Source organism: Dermacentor variabilis, chromosome 11 (assembly GCF_050947875.1).
Source record: "Dermacentor variabilis isolate Ectoservices chromosome 11, ASM5094787v1, whole genome shotgun sequence".
In the NCBI taxonomy this organism is placed as follows: domain Eukaryota; kingdom Metazoa; phylum Arthropoda; class Arachnida; order Ixodida; family Ixodidae; genus Dermacentor; species Dermacentor variabilis.
The window spans coordinates 76,277,367-76,296,051 of NC_134578.1; the positions used below are offsets into that span (position 1 = coordinate 76,277,367).

The 18,685-nt window shown below is 48.3% G+C and overlaps 1 protein-coding gene, 1 long non-coding RNA gene and 1 other non-coding gene across 3 annotated transcripts; all 3 read left to right on the plus strand.

Moving 5' to 3' along the window:
* The first annotated feature begins 1,033 nt into the window (after positions 1 to 1,033).
* LOC142563337 (neprilysin-2-like) lies at positions 1,034 to 3,505 on the plus strand. The gene has a single exon (XM_075673897.1). It carries the CDS (start codon positions 1,034 to 1,036, stop codon positions 3,503 to 3,505), a length of 2,472 nt encoding a protein of 823 aa, XP_075530012.1.
* A 4,342-nt stretch (positions 3,506 to 7,847) lies between these two features.
* On the plus strand, positions 7,848 to 7,920 carry TRNAR-CCU (transfer RNA arginine (anticodon CCU)). The gene has a single exon. It is a non-coding gene; the product is annotated as a tRNA-Arg (tRNA).
* A 3,256-nt stretch (positions 7,921 to 11,176) lies between these two features.
* Positions 11,177 to 14,715, plus strand: LOC142564532 (uncharacterized). Its single transcript, XR_012824593.1, has 3 exons — positions 11,177 to 11,470; positions 12,109 to 12,171; positions 14,495 to 14,715. It is a non-coding gene; the product is annotated as an uncharacterized LOC142564532 (long non-coding RNA).
* Positions 14,716 to 18,685: the final 3,970 nt, after the last annotated feature.

Consider the following 18,685-nt stretch of genomic DNA (forward strand, 5'->3'; position numbering starts at 1 on the left):
AGTGTGATGGAAATTCCTATAATCTACGCCGCAATAATGCAACGCTACCGACTGGAAAGAACACAATACCCACTACCACACCCGAAATTAAGCAAGGAAGAAGCCGCCGAGAGGCCCCCGTACACTACAAATGAATACACACGTCCATGGAATTACCATGCACCGGATGCACCCCACACAATTCTCGTACCTATGCCGATTCAGTGTTGTACAGGACACCGTACAACACGTGGTGTTGGTGCGACCACGCCGCGAGGAGAGCATTCAAGATGAAGCTTCAGAATGGCTACAAGCTATCGACGAAACTTTGGAGGCAATGTTAACGCCACCGAGCCTGGAGGATCAGCGAATCCTGCTGGACTGGGCACGGGCCGCGGCATTGGCCAACGGCTTTCTGTACTGAGACAGCCGCCCGCCTACGGCGAAGAAAGAACACTTTCTCGCTGATTCGCACAATAATTGCTTATTCCTCCTTCTCGGATGAATTCCGTTTCAATACCCTGATTACAGCTGCCAAATAGTACAAATGCGTTAACTGAGAAATTGTCCGCCTCTCAAAATCAGGAGCATCAGGGAAAATATCTTCATCTCCAAAATCACCTCTCTAAAGTTGTTGTACTTTAATATATTTTGTACGATCTCTACCTTACCCTCGTTTACCTTCTCTCGCAAGTTTTGTCTCCCCTCCTGCTTCTAATTCCACCCACTTATTGGTCTATCCCCCGCCATGGTGCAAATAACAAGTAACACTTAACGTCAAGGTTCGCCATATGTATATGAAAACAACGACAGCAGCAAGAGAGAGAAGCAACCTTTATTTAGCCAACAACAAGAAAATTTTGGTCATCATCCCAATAAATACACGTGTGAAACCGCCTATACTTCTTCGTCAGTCCCCCGTATAGTGGGTGTCCGCCTGTGTTCGGACGCAAGAACAAGAACACATCGCGCGCCATCTGCGCGCGGCGGTATCGCGAGCCACAGAAGAAGAATCGCCGGCGCCGCGGTCAGCCACCCAAGGGACCGCGCCGTCATGTCCGTTGTTGCCGCCAGTCTCCGTCGCGGCGACGACTTCGAGGGTTACGACGGCGCGGAGGCCAGCGTCGCGGACTCCTCGCGGTCGGAGGAGCTGTCGGGCTCGGCGTCGCCGCCGCCAGAGCCCAGATGCTCGACTGCCCGGGCTCGGTCGTTGCCGCAGGTCCTGGCGGCCCGCTCCACCAGCCGGCTGCCGTACGTGGTCGTGTGCAGCGTGGGTCTCCTCATGGTCATCGTGGGCGTCGCCGTCACCTCCTACAAGCTGCAAGCGGGAGGGGCCATCATGGCGCTGTTTAACAACTCCATGGCGATGATGTGGCGCGGCGGCAACGGCTCGGAGACCGGCGACGGCAGCCTCCTAGCCGGCGCGGACAGCCGGCACCTTGGCAGGCACGAGAGCAAGCTGCTGCTGACCGAATCCAGCTGCCGGAGCGACGTGTGCGTATGGGCTGAGAACTACCTTCGAGGCAGGCTAAACTCGAGCGTCAACCCGTGCTCGGACTTCTACGCGTACGTGTGCTCTAGGCACTGGATGTCGCGAGACTTGGAGGTGCAGTCGAGGGCCTACCGTGAGCGAACGGCCGGCATGATGATGATGGACGTCGAGAAGTTCTTCCGGCAGTACCTCAAGGAGAACGAAGAGCGCTACCATAAGTACCCGGGCGTGTTCCTGCATCAAGCCATCTCCCTGCTGCCGAAGTGCCAGTCCGAAGAGAAGAACGACAAGAACCTCACGTCGCTCCGCAGCCTTCTGCAGGAGTATAACCTCGGCAGCTGGCCATACAAGAAGGCTCCGCGCGGTGCCAACATCGTCACCATCTCGGCGTTCGTTGATCGCGACCTCGGCGTCTTCGCTTTCGCCAGGGTGTTCCTGCGTAAATCTTTCGAGGACGATCGCGGCTACACGGTTCACATAGACGCGCCGAGCCTCACTCTCAAAAGATACAACCTGGCGCACCTCGACGAATCGCCGGAGAACTTCACTGAGAAGGTAGCTCTCGCGTTGTCGCTCCTCAACAAGAAGCAAGACGTATCGGAACAGGCGGAAGCGATAGCCTTTCTCGAGAAGAAACTCCACAGCGTAATCGGCGCACCACACTTTGCCGATTTCCAGGACAGGCTCAAGCGCGTCGGACAACTTGACCGCAAGGGAAAGTGGGACTGGAAAGAGTACCTTACGATCCTTTTTCAAGACATCGAGACGTTCGACAACGACAAACCAGTGGCCGTCATGAACAATGAGTACATCAGTAAGCTGGCCGCCATCCTGAATGAGACAGATACATTGACTCTTCTGAACTACCTGGGCTACCGCCTCGTTGTGCACATGTCCCCACTTCTGGCCAAAGTTGCCAGCCCGTTGCTGCGCCTGAGTCATGACGACTACTTGGAGTTCGTTCCGGACCGGCTCCAGGCTTGCATGCACTTACTAGAACGACTCTACAAACACGGGATGCGTTTTTTCGGCCGGATGACTTTCAGCAAGAACAACTCCACACTGCTTTTGAAGCACTATGACTACAGTATGAACAGCCTCGAAATCCAGCTCAAGAGTAGCATGACGGATCGCCTCCTTTCCTCTTCTTCGTGGCTGGACCGTTCAGCGATCGGAATTGGCGTCGACAAGATCGAGAACATGCGTTTCATCTTTCTGGGCAGCTCAGACGACATCAACACTGTCGCGAACTATTACAACTTCAACGCTCAGCCCTTGGACCCAAGTCACCTTGTCGAGAGCTTTCGTGACCTTCAGGCTAGCACTATGAACGTCTACTGGGAGACCAAGCCTCCCAAAGACGACCTCGACGCGAGGTACGACCACACAGCCCTTACACCAGGACAAGAGTACTTCTTTGGCCGCAACGCGCTCTTCATTCCACACGCAAACATTGCCTTCCTCAACGACATCAGCAAGAGCATCGACCCGATACTCTTCCCACTTGTCCTCGCTGAAATCTTACGAGGCATGTTCGGGGCCGTGGACCGGCGCGGCGCCTCCGTGGACCACAACCTCGCAGTGGCCACTTGGTGGAACTCTGACGAGATTAGCAAGTTCTCGCAGCTGGAGCTTTGCTTCCAGGACCAGTACTACGTCGAGATACGAGATCTCATTGGGGACAACTTTGAAGCCAAGATGAGGCTGGAAGAGAACATCGCAGACAACGCCGTCATCGGTCCGCTTCACGACATGTACATGAAGGTTCTCATGTCGAAAGACGGGGCCGACAGGCTCAAGATCTCCGTGGACGAGAACCAGTTCGACATGGAACAGCTGTTCTTCATCCTCTACGCCGTGGGACTGTGCGACAATCCGAACCGCGATGTCTGGATACGTAAACTCAAGTTTGGCGAGATACCTGGCAGGCTTCGGGTCAACATCCCGCTAATGAACTTCGCCAAGTTCACGACTGCCTTCGGCTGCGCGCCAGGCATGGCCATGAGCCCCGCTCGCAAGTGCGCTGTCTGGTGAACGCGTGTCGCGCCAGGCGTCTAGCCGGTCACTAAGGCCAGGACTGCTTTGGCTTGTGAGACTGGATCATCGGGGTCAAAAGAACAGTGTCAGAAGTGACTGTTTTTTCTTTTTTTCATTTGAATAAAAGGGTGCTGCTGTCAAACGGATTTTACGGTAGATCGAGTAAACATCCACACCACTGACTAGTTCAGGAGAAACTTAGCCGTAAGCGGGAATTGTTTCCGGCGGTATTTTCGGGACAGGTTTTGCGGAGGCAACAACGGCCGTCTTGAAAGATGTCTGTTTACTCAATTTCGCATGTGAATCGAGCAACTCGCTGATGTGTGATAGTGCAGCATCTGGTAGCAGCTGCGAACTCGCCGCGCAGCAGGCGACGCGCTGGCCTCCGACAACTACGACGAGGTCTTCGAGGTCGAAGACGAAGTCTCGAAGTCGGGACGAAGTCATGCAGGCGACCGCGCGGCATGACGAGCGTGTCCCAGCGAAGTACAGGACGATCGGCTTCGAGAGGGAGATTGAACCTGGGTATACTCGCTCGCCTCTTGCGACGCAGCGCAAACCACTGCAACTAAACGTTGGCTATTTATTGGTGGCATGCCTCCTTCATTTATCGGCTAACGCCACAATACTATAAACATGTAGTGCATATATTGACATGTACGCATAAAACATCGCACGCAGTTTCGCCGGAAAGCCAGCTATATTAAGATTAGTAGACAGTCATACGAAGTAAGGATAGTAGTTTTATTGGTCCTATAAACTTGGAAACATTCATTAACTGAATTAAAAATCATGGTGTCAGCGCGCACAGGCAAACACGAACACATCAAACTCGATGACTGCGAACACTCGCTGTTAAAACACTTGCGTGAGCAAGCTCGGCAGCAGCAGCGTGCGAAGTGACCTTTGTGCTGTCTATCGGCTTCAACGCGAACAGCGGCGAGAAAACAGCGCGCACCAAGTAATGAGCCGTCTGCAGACCTCTTTCAAGATACGGCGCGCGGGGGTCGCGCGCGCCGTATCTTGAAGGCACGCGAAGAAAGCCGACAATCGCTGCTCAATCTCGCACGCGCGAAGGAAGAAAGCGGAGAGCAAACGCGCCGTCCTCCGTCGCGCGAAAGGCCGTGCATGGGGAAATGGGAGGGACGGAGTGGGGGAGGGGCGGCGTTGTGCTCCGGCAGCAACTGCGCATTTCGCGACCGCGCGCAAGGGGAGCTTGCGATCGCGGCTGAATCTCGCGCGCCATACATGGAGGAAAGCGGGGAGGCAGCACGGGAAGGAGGAGGTCGGCTTCGACTCGACTAATAAGTGCAATAGGAAAGATTGAGTGTCCTCTCGTAGGGGGTTTTGACGTCTCCGCACTGTCGTACTACTAAGATTACGCGTATTTTCACTCATATATTCGCTCGTATTAACTTATTTTTCTTCTTTTCTTTCCTTCTTTCTTTCTTGCTTGCTTTCTTTCTATCCGTCCGTCCGACCGCCCGCCCGCCGGTCCGGCCGTCTGTCTGTCTGTCTGTCTGTCTGTCTGTTCAAGGCCCGTGGGCACTACAGAAAAGAGTGGTAGAACAGAGCACGATATGCACTGCAATAACAGGAAAGGTTTAACAGTGGGCGCGACTGTGAAGATCACTGCGATTGCGTGCGCGTAATCGCAGTGGATTGTACATAGAACAATGATCACAAACTGGGAACGTCTCCCGTGCAAGCAAATTTTCCTGTGTTGTGGCAAGTGCGCGAATTAAAACGGTAATGCTGCGAATTGTATCATTAGCGCGTAAAGCCAAAAAAAAAGAACTGTTCTTGACCGACTGGAGTTTCATAGAAATGCAAAACACCCGAGGCACGTTGGGCTCAATACCTTGAGGCAGCGGAAACAAGAGGTACACATTTAATGGCACAGAAAACCGTATACCCCACATGCTCCTCGCACATAGCCACCGTCGTGACGGTTTACACAGTTCTGAAGGGGTAAGAGATACTTGATCTTACCAAGAAAAACAAAGGAGGCATACAGGGAAAGCAGCGGGAAGGCGAGAGATGGAAATTCAAGGCGATGAGCAAACTGAGAACAAGGTGAAAGCGGGAGCCAACGTTTCGACAAGTGGGCTTGTCTTTTATTGCGAAAGCAATACTGCTCGAGGTTTCCGCTCTTGGCCGTCGTCCCGGAGAATCCACCATTGACCTTTAGCGTGACCTATGTGTGACGTCATGCCAGCTGTGTAAAAGCTCCAACTCGGCTCGTCGCGATCGTCCCAGCGAATTCTCCATGCTGCAGCTGCGCGCCGCTGCCGCGAGGGGCGCTCGCTGTACGTGACGTCAAGCCAGCTGTGGAAAAGCGGCCCCCCAACTCGGCTCCTCGCGATCGTCCCAGCGAATCCTCCACGGTATGTCGGATGATGTGTATAAGGTGAAGATGCAACGATGTGCTGCAGCTAAGAAGCGGCGGCGTGCGGAAGAAACGGATGAAGGGCGGGAACAACGTTTAGCTAAACGGCGTGCATATTATGCAGCCAGGCGAATGCGTTCAAGATCTCTTGATCTGGGTGCATCTACAAGTATCATGCATGCTCTCAATGCTGACGCGACTTTGGCGACACCTGATCGTTCGACAACAAGCCTTATGGATGCTTTAAATGGCGACGAGACTGCATCTACACGTTCGATGAGCAGTATGGAACTCTACAACCTGAAATTGCTTTCGCAATGCACTAGGCTTAGCCAAGCTAAGCCTCTGCCAATTTTTTTCAAGGAGACATATGATAGACATATGTCAAGCTGCTACTTAGCAGCTTTTTGTTTTTGTCCTCGCGTTCGTTATGTGCAGTTGATGTAATGAATTTCAAATTGATTGATTGCTTGATTGATTGATTGAGTGAGTGAGTGAGTGAGTGAGTGAGTGAGTGAGTGAGTGAGTGAGTGAGTGAGTGAGTGAGTGAGTGAGTGAGTGAGTGAGTGAGTGAGTGAGTGAGTGAGTGAGTGAGTGAGTGAGTGAGTGAGGCTCGCGCAATCTCGTATCGCTTCCTCAGAAAACGCACACGCGCCGACTTCAAATATCCGCTCACCTCCATCAGGCTAAAGTGAGATCATGTGTTAAATATCATATTGAACTAGTGTTCCGTTCGTGCTTTCAGTTGAACGTTTTGCATTTCTGGCGCATAATAATTCACCCCGAAAGCGAAAACGGCTCTTTTCTGCGTTGCACAGCACGTCGTCCGCTTGCGGGAACAGGAAGCCAAGGAGGCACTTAATGGCGGCGCTGTCACGTGTTCAACCATGACAGCGTCCATGCCACGGCGCTATAAACGGTCTATAGGAACGTGACGCTGATGGCAAAAATTTGCCTCGAGTGATCGTATAATTATAATCACATTTGCTGACATTTTTCCTGACGAATGCGGACAAGAAAAGTGCCGACTCACTAAAGGCTAACAGCTTCGCTGTAAAACTACCTCATGCAAAAACAGACGAGGATCCAGGTAAAGACCAACATATGAAATAAACATGACCTCTTTCTCTCCCTCTTGCAATATATCTGGATGTCATATTTCTGTGCCGACAACCTAGCTTATCCAAAGCAAGAACATTTTCTGAAGGAAAGGAAGGAGTGCATAAACGGCAGGTTATTAAACGTCGTATGCACATGAAACAATCTATGAACAATTTTGGCACCGCTGACGTCACGGAGATACGGCGACGCTTTGCTCACATTCCGTGCTGACAAAAAAAATAAAAAAAATATATTTACTTAAGAACTAGGTCATCACGAGCCACTTACACGCCCGCTCAGTCCGATTCAAACTGCCCGCCAAACTCATTTTGGCGCGAAACTCTCGATACTTCGGCCGCGCCTATTGCAGTACCCACCTTGGAAGCGGTGCAGACGTCGTAGGTGCACTTTTCTCGGTGCTGTCTGGACAAGCATTCTTGTACACTTGCATCTGCACCGAATTATCGCCACAATGAGGCAGTAGAGACAATGATGATTCTCAGTACGGCAGTTCGAAGGAGGACGGTGGACAGGCCAGCAGCAGGGTAACAGCAACGTCAAAAACCGGCAACTTGCCAAGCGGGCGCGTATCATGGCGGAGTTTCGAAATAGATTCATAGATGGCGCTACATGTCCTGTCGCTGGTCCGGCTGGGTGGCTTGCGCTGTTTCCGATGCATTCGGGAGCAGCGGCCGCGGCTGTCAAGGGCTTTTCTGAATTCGGTTGAAAATTTGTGCAATCCAATTTGCCCGGGAAACCACCTGTTCACAATTCTGCAGAAATTATGCGTTATGTTCCTTTTTTTTTTTTTTGCTGTCTTGTACGTTTGTAGTGATTGCCGAAACGTTCGCCCTCGTGGCCTAACGGATAAGGCATCGGTCTCCTAAACCGGGGATTGCGGGTTCGAATCCCGCCGAGGGTATAGTCACCTAGGCTGACTTGTTTTGTAAAAACAAGCTACAGAAACTTCCATTTCGAAGATATTTTACAGCTCTTGAATCCTTCTCTCCGAGGTGTGGGATGTGGGGTTGCTTGGAATTTGTAAGGTGTAATGGTCACTTCAATCCACATCCCAAACAAATGTTCGCATGTTTCGTTGACTATCTTGTCCTTATAATAATCTTTTGATCAGGTAGGTATGTTTGAAAAGTGAAATTTTCGGTCCGACTCAATAATATTTGGGGTTTTACGTGCCAAAACCACTTTCTGATTATGAGGCACGCCGTAGTGGAGGACTCCGGAAATTTTGACCACCTGGGGTTCTTTAACGTGCACCTAAATCTAAGCACACGGGTGTTTTCGCATTTCGCCCCCATCGAAATGCGGCCGCCGTGGCCGGGATTCGATCCCGCGACCTCGTGCTCAGCAGCCCAACACCATAGCCACTGAGCAACCACGGCGGGTGGTCCGACTCAAGTAAGCATATTCTAGAAGAATGACCTAAATGTCGAACCGAAATAATATTTTGTGGTTTCTCAACAAAGTAAATTATGAAGTTGGAGCCGTGCCTGTTTGATTAAAAAAAAATGACACTTACATAAATATCATTTGGCAGGTGTATCATATATCATGAGAAGCCATCAAATAGACACCAAGGAAAGCACAGGGAAAATTACTTGTACCTACTAATTGAATTAAAGAAGTAATAAATTAATGGCAATGAAAGTGGGTGAAAAAACAATTTGGCGCAGGTGGGGAATGATCCCACGTCTTCGCATTACGCGTGCGGTGGTCTAGCCAATTGAGCTACCACGGCTTTTTTATTATTATTATTATTATTATTATTATTATTATTATTACTATTATTATTATTATTATTATTATTATTATTATTATTATGGAATAATAATAATAACCGCGCGGCATCACGAGCGTGTCCCAGCGAAGTACAGGACGATCGGCTTCGAGAGGGAGATGGAACCTGGGTATACTCGCTCACCTCTTGCGACGCAGCGCAAACCGCTGCAACTAAACGTTGGCTATTTATTGGTGGCCTGCCTCCTCCATTTATCGGCTAACGCCACAATACTCTAAACATGTAGTGCATATATTGACATGTACGCATAAAACATCGCAGTTTCGCCGGAAAGGCAGCTATGTTAAAATTAGTAGACAGTTATACGAAGTTTTATTGGTCCTATAAACTCGAAAACATTCACTAACTGAATTAACAAGCATGGTATCAGCGCGCACAGGCAAACACGAACACATCACACTCGATGACTGCGAGCAGACACTTCTCGGTGGGAGGAAGAAGTTTGGTTCGACACAGTCGCACTGCTGTCTCGCTCCCTAATGTTTTTGAATTTTTTCGACGTTTTGTCAAATAGATTTTTCGAAGACGTCGGACGACTCGCCAAGGTACCTTCCCTACAGAAGGCCGGGGAGGGTGGGGGGGGTGGGGGGCTTCGCCTTCCGTCGCTTCGATAGGAGCCTGCAGAAGAGCCCGATCTGGTAGCGGCGAGAGCTCCGTCATGACCACGCCTGACCTGACACCGGGCCAGAGGCCACCGACTGACCCTGAGAGCAACCGTGACTGTAAGCTATACAAGGCTACAGAAACAGACGACGAGTCTACGCTTATTAACGATTGTGACATAGCTGACATCACAGATCTGAACGATGAAGGCTTCAGGCTTGTGCGTCACCGCAAGAAGAGGACCGTCGGAATCCCAGTGATTGTTACGCCTGCCACAGAAGGATCCGACCTGAAAAAAGTAAATCCCAATGTTCTGTCTACGGAAATTGAAAAAATTCTTGGCGCATCGCCTGTTAGGAGCCGATTTACTGCTCAAGGAGCACTGTTTCTAGATGTACACACAGAAGAGCATGTGAATTCTCTTCTCAGCTGCAAGTCACTCTCAGGGACTGCAATCTCAGCACGAGTGCCCAATTCGTACCTGCAAAACACGTGCGTTATTAGAGGAGTACCGAAGTGGTACACTGACGAGGAACTGTTGCTATACCTAAAACCACAAGGTGTTTACCATGCAAGGAGAGTCACGCGACGCGTCCAAATTTCCGAAACCGATTGGGAGTCCAGGCGAACCAGCTCCGTGGTTCTTACGTTCGCTCCAAATACAGACCGTCCAGAGAAGATCAACTTGTGCTTCACAAGACACGAGACCATTGACTACGTTGACGCACCACCTCGGTGCTTCAACTGTCAGCGCTATGGACATGTGGCCAAGTACTGCCGTGGTGAGCAGCGGTTTAAGGGAAGTGGAGGACCACATGATTTCAAAACATGCGCGTGCAGCGAGAACTTTCTGTGTGCAAACTGTAGTGGTGGTCATCCAGTTATTTATAGCAAGTGTCCTACGCGGGCAGTGGCAATAAAGCGTAAGAAAACGTTTATCTTGGGGCCATCAGGAAAGGATGAGAAAAATACGACGAAGAAAAAGACAGAGTCACAGAGAGTCAGACGAAATCAAATGGAGCTCAAAGAGTTAAACTGATTTTCCAAGCCTGAAGCCTTGTCCAGGAATCCAGGACACAGTGGTTCCATCGCGCAGCGGACCGGCTAAAGCAGTCAAATCAATGAACAGAAGCCCCGTAGACGAGAAGACTCCTGAACAACCGGAACAGCGAAGTTGTGTCCCACGAAACACAAAACCTCTTAAAAACTTCTTGAAACGGCTACAAACGGCTATAGACGTCTTGGTCTATGATAAGACTGAAAATAGAATTTCTTCTAAACATAACCTCAGCATTTGGAATATGCTAGTATATATTCTATCTGCGGCAAAACCCACTACTGGTGTCACTAGAGTCTGTTTTGGTAAACGCATTCAGAATGTCTAACTCAAGAACTTTTCTAGATCTTTTTGTCTAAAAGTGCATAAAATGCCAAACGACGTGTTAAAAGTGCGGTTACCGTCGGCCGTCGGCGTTAGCGAATAAAAGACGCCACAGACAAATCGAACTCGTTGGAAGCAACATAAGTTAATTGGCTTTAATATTAAATAATTTCACACCAGAACTTCAACAATCAAGGGCGTGTTATTGTTTTCCATACGGGGCGCGCACACGACGCCTGGAAACCATTCTATGCTCGCGCAGCAGCAGGAGCGAAACGCCGGTGTTGCACAGCGGTGTCACAGAGCCACCGCGCTGCGATTACTTCGGCGGCACAATCCAAATTTGTCGGACATCTCATTCTGTGCTGGAAACACTGGGAGGCAGGAAGTTTGAAAGAAACGGCCACTGCCGCCCGCTATGTCTCGGTCGTGGGTTCGTTATCCAGTTGTGCGTGATTCTAAGCCGTTCTGTACATTTATACTGGATATTAACTGGAGTCATTTAGCTGTGCTGATGCTGTTTGCCGTGTGTTTTGTAGCAGTGTTTCGTGACATCGGCTGTATTGCGTGTTTTCGCCGACGGCTTACTACCACAATGGCGGGATCTGCGTTCGCCGCCTTCGTGTCTCGGTGCGTCTTTGTACGTCGCACGTTCGGATAACACTTTTTCGGGTAAGTAAAATACATTTCACTTCGTTTTTCATCAACAATGTGAATATATTTAGGAGTTACCCGCGACAATTCTTGATATATGGGCTCTTTTGCCCTGCGAGTTTTCGTCATTACTTCTATACGAGGGTTCTGCTTGTGCTCAGCCGTTCAGCACTACCGCGCTCCACGACTTCCGCAACACCAGCCAGAACTTTGCCCTGCTTGTTAGCCTGTGGTTAACGTAGCACGAACCAACCGAAAGGAGTGCATTCGAAGATGACGCGCTGGCTGTGATGCTGAACCAGACTGAACTCGCCCTATTTTGTGTCCTTTTGTTCTTACGTGTGCGCGCGTGTGTGTCAGTGACTATGCAGTTTGTAGCGTTTCCACTTTATAGCAAAACAAAAAATATAACTGCAATGTTTACTTCATCTATACAATTCCAAATTAAATCGTCTGCTGATGTACAAATTTCACTTGTGTTTTGTTCTAAATAAGCAGCAAAACCTTTAACCTAGATGGTGCTTCATCTGGGAGTTAAATCACGACAGCTTGGCATTTATTAATGAATGACTGTGACTGGGTCACCCTATATGTAATTGCAAATCTGCCTTTCAACTGACTTGATGCTATCTTATTTTGTTCCTTTCACTCAATAGACGGCTGGACATCCTTCTTGTACCTTGGCGCTAGCTGGATGACGGGACCTCATCATGATCAGTGTAAGCCAATGTACTGTATCCTCTCTGGTCCTCCCAGTGCTTTTTATATGGTTAAGGCCAGCTTCGTGGTAGAATAGCTAGTTGGTGTCTCACAAACGGGCATTTTTTTGCACTAATCCATTATAAGCTGCCACTACTATAACCAATTTCTCAGTGCCAGTGTACATACACAGTTCTACTAATAATTAGCTTCCCTAAGCCTTACAAAATTTACCTGTAGGTAGTCATTACTATGTATGAACTCACAAATTAACTCTGCTGTGTCATACAAGTATTCCATACATGAGTAAAAATTTTCTACAACAGTGTACATTACACCTTGCTTCCCTAATGCACAAATGTATTCAAGCCAGTATTTGATTAGTTTGGTATTCTAAACGTTTTCTGTGTGATTTAGTTTCTTTACAGGAACTTACTGTACAGCATCAGCAAGCAGTCTAATTTAAGATTTATGTGTGCTGTAAAAGGTGTGCTTTGCCGCTAGAATTGATAAAACATGGGCCGAGGCTTCCATACAAGGACAAACTTCAATTTCGCTCTACCGTCATCACCACTTGGCTGGCGCTTGCAAAATGAATCACATCAAGTAGCTTGTGCCAGGCTGTTTTTTAACCTTGTTGTGAGGAGATCACAAAATGATCTGTGGAGGCGCCAGCGTCTGAGATATAGATTGCGCTGCAACATATGTGCATGTAGAACAGGCATGATGCTGAGGGTTCCAGCAGTTTGCAGAGGTGCTCTTAAAATTTTGTCATGACTGCAATTTTACCTGTCCTGTTTTTTATCACCTATTTCAATAATATCATTGGAGGTGTTATCAGAATTTAGCTATCTATTTGCCCTGGCCCATTAGCCTGCCACATTTGCCTTTTCACTAGGTGGGCCATTATTCAGCATGGACCATTACTTGAATACACCTTTTTGTGTGCAGTGGCTTCTCAGTTGCAAGTCAACATAGATGCTCAGAATTACCTGAGGCTATAGATGCACTGATGAATTTGCCACCTATACGAATCGCTTTGCACTTTCTCACGCAAACAGCATGTTAACACTTCCAAGTCAGTGGGCAATGTTATCGTTGATCACATCATGAGATACTTTCAATTTTGTATGACGCATCATCCAAGGTGTTGCGTCATTTGTGTGAGGTATTGCCCTAAGCCAATTAGGGTCACATGAAAATATATCAACAAAAGTGATTGATCCAGCTAGGAGTGTTGCTTTGGAACACTACTTTATCACCAGTCCTCCTTTTCATGCTACCGGCTTACTCTGTACTGTGTCATGTTTAAGCTTTAAAGAAAGGCAACAGCTAGCCAGCGCAAAATGGCCAAACTCGCTTTTAGTTCAACAATATAAAACGCTATTTAACTTTTTAATTAGGTTAGTACATCATTTACCTGCAGAGTGAATTACTGTTTTAAACTGATTATATTTTGCAGGAAGCTTCTCAGACTTGTCTGACAGGTTGATAAGTGGCTTTTTAGCCACAAAACACCATACAATAATTTAAAGGCTGACTGACTCTGCTATGCAACTTAATGACTATATGCCAGGAACAAGGTCTCTGAGTTGTGGCGCTAGCTAACACTCCCAGGGTTCTGCTAGGACACATAAATACCCAAGAAAGTGGATGGGAGAGAGAGAGAGAAAACTTTATTGATGCTATCAAGGGGCTTAGCGGTGAGCCGTCTTGCGCTTGCTGCCTGGCTCTTCAGCACGGGTGTGCCCCTATTCCAGGGCTCCACTGACCCTGGCCACTTCGCACGCGTGCTGCACCATTGCCCTTTGGGCGGTGAGCTCGCTGCTGGTGAGCAGGCCCTCCCATTGCTCCGCACTCGGGTTTTTATGTTTATGGAATGTGTAGTTATGCTTACATTCCCATGTTATGTGGTAAAGAGTTGGTATTTCTCCGCACCATGGGCAAGTGGATGGGAAAACGACGCCGCTGAAGCTCAATTGATAGAGCATAGCACGCGAAATGCAAAAGTTGTGGGTTCGGTTCCCCCCTGCGGCAAGGTGTTTTTTCATCCACTTTCATTTCCATTAATTTATCGTTTCTTTATTTAATTTATTAAGCACAAGTAATTTCCCCTATGTTGTCCTTGGTGTCAGTGTTTGTTGGCTTCTTATGATAGGAAATATACTAGTCATTTTAAACATCGCATACATACTTTAAGATACCTGTAATTTAAGAGAAAGGAGTGCTTAAATTTATTTTTAATGTGAGCCAAACTTCTTACTTAGCACATATTGCTTAATTGAAGTTCCAATTTCAACATTCCCATTTCCTCCCTTGCCCTTTTTTTCCTGTTCTGTGCAGGTATTGCTTGCCTATGTCTACAAGAACCGTCATGTGTGGCCTGTGACAGCAAGCTTTTGTGGGCAGCCAGTGCTCTCCTACGAAGGCTGGCCTACTCTGGCAGCGGCGGCAATCATCTTCGAGATTTATCCATGATCACCTTTGCTGCTATTTGTCACTCTTGTTAATTACACTTTCTGCATCTTTTCTAATTTATTAGGTAATAAAGTATGAGTGTGTGACATGGTGTGAAGTTGTTGTCTTGCTGCATTTTCGCTTGCAATCACCTTTTATGCATGAAAAGCTCATCGTACAGTTTATGAAAAAAAAAACAGCATATTATGATTTATCTTTCAGTTCTGGTAACATGCAACGTACAAGGAATTCACTAATGGATGGTATGCCGAAGAACTGGCCATTATTTCTGCATGATGCTGTGCAAGCATGTGGAGTTACGTTACAAGAGGCACCCAGAAAGTAAGTTACAATTTACTTTTAAATGAAGCATGGACATCAGAAAAAAAAATATTTATATTGCCAGTTAGAGTGGTTCGCAGAGTGTTTTTCCAGATGTGCACTATCCTTTATTTCTTAACTCATTGCAGCACAGTGGCTATTGTGCCCCCTGTAGCTGAAACCAGGATGTAATTTTTGCCTGAACTGCAGCATCACTGACAAAATTTTTCTTTGCTAGAAACTATTTCAATTTGGTGGAAACCCAGCAGGGCGAAGTTTTGTCAATAATGACGTGTTTCACGCAGAGATGTTCTTGTTTAGGTCAATGAGTGAACATTGGAATTATATCAGCATACAATACAGATCTTGTTTTATTTGCAAAATAATTCTGACAGGTGGCATTCAATTGATTGGTCTAATTAAAAAGCACAAGTTGACCAATGAGGCTGTACTACACCATTCCCATGGTTCACATCTGGAAAAACTACCTCTGCATCACTCTATCCGACAATATAAACTTTTATTCTGATGTCCATGCCTCGTTTAAAATAAATTGTAACTGTGGGCAAACGTCGTGTTACTGTAACAGCTGCCGCAAAAATTTGAGGGAATGTCTAATAAAAGTCTTCAGTTGCTCTTGTCAAGCTGTCCATTAGCCAACTTTTAGCGTAACGTTAGCAGGGCTTACTGAAGTACTTCTAGACGTCCATGGCTACAAAATGTCTTGATCAAGACAGCTACTAGGCTTTAGAATTAGCTGTTCAAGACATCTTTTAGACATCAAATAGCTGCTTGCGTGTTTCGTGGGGTGTCTGAATTGCAGCGACCCCAATCGCGTTGCGATGAAAACACACCACAGGAGGACTGTCAGCAGGTGCTACGTGCTCTCTTCAAGGCCTTGCGATCACACATAGAGAAGATGCCGGCGAGCTCGACGAAGGAAATGCTCGAAGTAGTCCTGGCTCTCGAGTCAGTGATTCTAAGCTCTGCCTCTTTTTAAAGCACCTAGCAATATGGATGCGGTCAGGACACAATGTTCAACATCTCGTCCACAGGTGCCACTTATTATGCAATGGAACTCGGCTGGCCTTGCGTGCCATTTACCTGAACTGTCGCTTTTCTTACGCAACATGCCTGTGCCAATATTGGCCCTGTCCGAGGCTGGTCTTCCAAGTTCCAGATCAATTGCTGGTTATGTCGCACATGGAAACCAAAGTATTCCGACATTTCCGAACGGAAGCGCCATGCTATATGTGAGACGTGAAATACCCCATTACGTTCTACCAGTTCAAGACCTTTACAGCAGTGCTTTGGAAGTCACTGCGGTACAAGTGAGGCTGGGAAACCGAAGCCTCAGCGTGGCATCCGTGTATGTGAGCTCTCGCCTGAAGGTATCGATGGGAGAAATTATAGGAGACCTCTGCAGCCGCTGCCCATGCAGCTCCGAGGAGTATATGTGGGGACTTCAACGCGCACCATACTCTCTGGGGCGACAAGGCTACTGATGCACGTGGAAAGCAAATTGTTAGTGCTTTAACCACCGAGGGTCTCTGCGTGGCAAATGACAAACAGCCAACGTTTTTTCGACCACCGGCCTCTTACAGTGTCACTTACTTGACGTTACACTCAACGGACATCCTCGCATCGTCAGCAACTAGCAAAGATGGAATGGGCAGTGACCATTTTCCTGTCTTTGTTAACATTGCTGGATATAGAACCTGTTATGTATCTCCTGGCGCCCCCTACAAATCCGACATTTTTTAATAAAGGCTACGCCAGTCGTGGCCGCCAGAGTTGTTCTCAAGAAATGAAGTCTGTCACTCGGCTTCGTGCCGTCGCATCTTTGAAACCCTACGCAACAAACCCAAACAACATAACATGGTGTCAGAAGTGTAAGCAGATCGTCCCCGCAACGCCTGAAATCAACAAAATGGCCAACGTTTTCATCCAGCCCCCGGCTCACTTCGAACCTGGTGACACTCCTCAGACCGCATGGGAAGAATGGCGGGAAACATTCACCATATATGAACTGGCTTGTGAGTACAACACTAAGCCTAAATCAGCGCGGAAGGCATTGTTGCTTCATGTACTCGGCCCGCATGCTCGTCGCATCGCACAGACGTTCCCTCCAGACCCTGCCGCCGGAAACGAAGACGCAGACCCAGTGAAATACATACTTGACAAGTTTGACGAGCTATATCGTCCGTACAAGAACGTCATACAAGCAGCGGCGGTGTTCAACTCGATGGTACAAAAGCCAGGTCAGTCAATTGACGATTTTGTTACTGACCTTCGACGACAGGCGCAGAAATGCGACTTCGGTGACAAGTGCGACAGACTCATCGGCGACCGCGTGGTGGTTGGAATCCGCGATGGAGCTCTCCGCGAACGGCTCTTTCGGGAGCGCGACCTCACTCTGGAAAAAATCGTCTCAGCGTGCAAGGCAGCGGAAATATCAAAGAAACACGTGCAAGAGATCGTAACCAGTGATAAGCAGCCAGAAGTGAATGCCGTTCACACGTATAATCGGAAACCCACGAAGACAACTGGTCGTCCGCTAGGTATCAACAAACCTCAGCAGCCTCATCGCTCGTCCGAAAGGTCTAATCGTAAATGTTCTCGCTGCGGAACCTCGCACCCCCCACAACAGTGCCCAGCTTTTGGCAAAAACTGTTACAACTGCGACAAACTTGGCCATTTCGCGCACCTGTGCAAGCAGCCACGTCGGCAGACAGCAGCGCATCGACCGCGAGTCGGACTGCTTCATGAACATCCACAACAAGACTCGCAGGAGGAATTATACTTGGGCTGTTTGACTACGTGCAGTGTCAATGCCGACGCAGCAGACTGGAGCGAAAGTGTCAGTGTTAATGGACACGAGGTGACATTCAAGTTAGACACCGGTTCGGACGTCAACATAATTCCAGAACATATGTTCAAGCAGTGGCCGTGCAGACCAGCAACCAAACCAACCACAGCTAAAGTGACTACGTACAGTGGCCACCAGCTTCCAATAGACAGTGAATGTGAACTGTCTTGTGCGGTAAACAACAGGGAGTGCCGTCTGAGATTTCTTCTGGTGAAGGAGCCCCTCAAGCCGATACTAGGGGCCGCTGCATGCACAACTCTGCACTTGCTTTCCCGTGTGAAGACCCTTCAAGCAACGACAAAGCCCACTGACACTGTTGCAGGAACAGTTTCAGAAAGTACTGAATGATTTCCCTGACATATTTGAAGGAATCGGCCAGCTTCCGGGACGTTATAGCATCCAGCTGCGTGAAGGTGCAGTGCCGAGAGTTTGTGATCCTCGTAGAGTACCTAGTGCACTCGAGGATAAAGTCAAAGCAGAGCTGAAGTGCATGGAGAGGAATGGCGTAATCATGCGAGAGTCAGAACATAGTGAATGGGTCCATCCCATAGTGGTGATAAGCAAAAAAGACGGAACTGTTCGTTTGTGCCTGGATCCACGGAACCTCAATGCAGCAATAAAAAGGCAACGCTACCGCATACCAGTACCAGAAGAGCTTTTTGCAAGCCTGAATGGCTCAACAGTCTTCTCTGTCCTTGATGCGAAGAGTGCTTTCTGGCAACTGACTTTGGATCAACCAAGTTCACGGCTTTGCACATGCGCAACACCATGGGGCCGTTACCGTTTTCTTCGAGTACCATTTGGGCTTGCGACAGCCCCCGAGCTGTTCCAGCAGGCCATTGACAAGGTATTTGAAGGGCAGGGCATTGTGAAGCCGTATTTTGATG

Bases quoted from the DNA above. Each gene is read 5' to 3' on its own strand.
- LOC142563337 (XM_075673897.1), top strand. From the start codon at position 1,034: ATGTCCGTTGTTGCCGCCAGTCTCCGTCGCGGCGACGACTTCGAGGGT.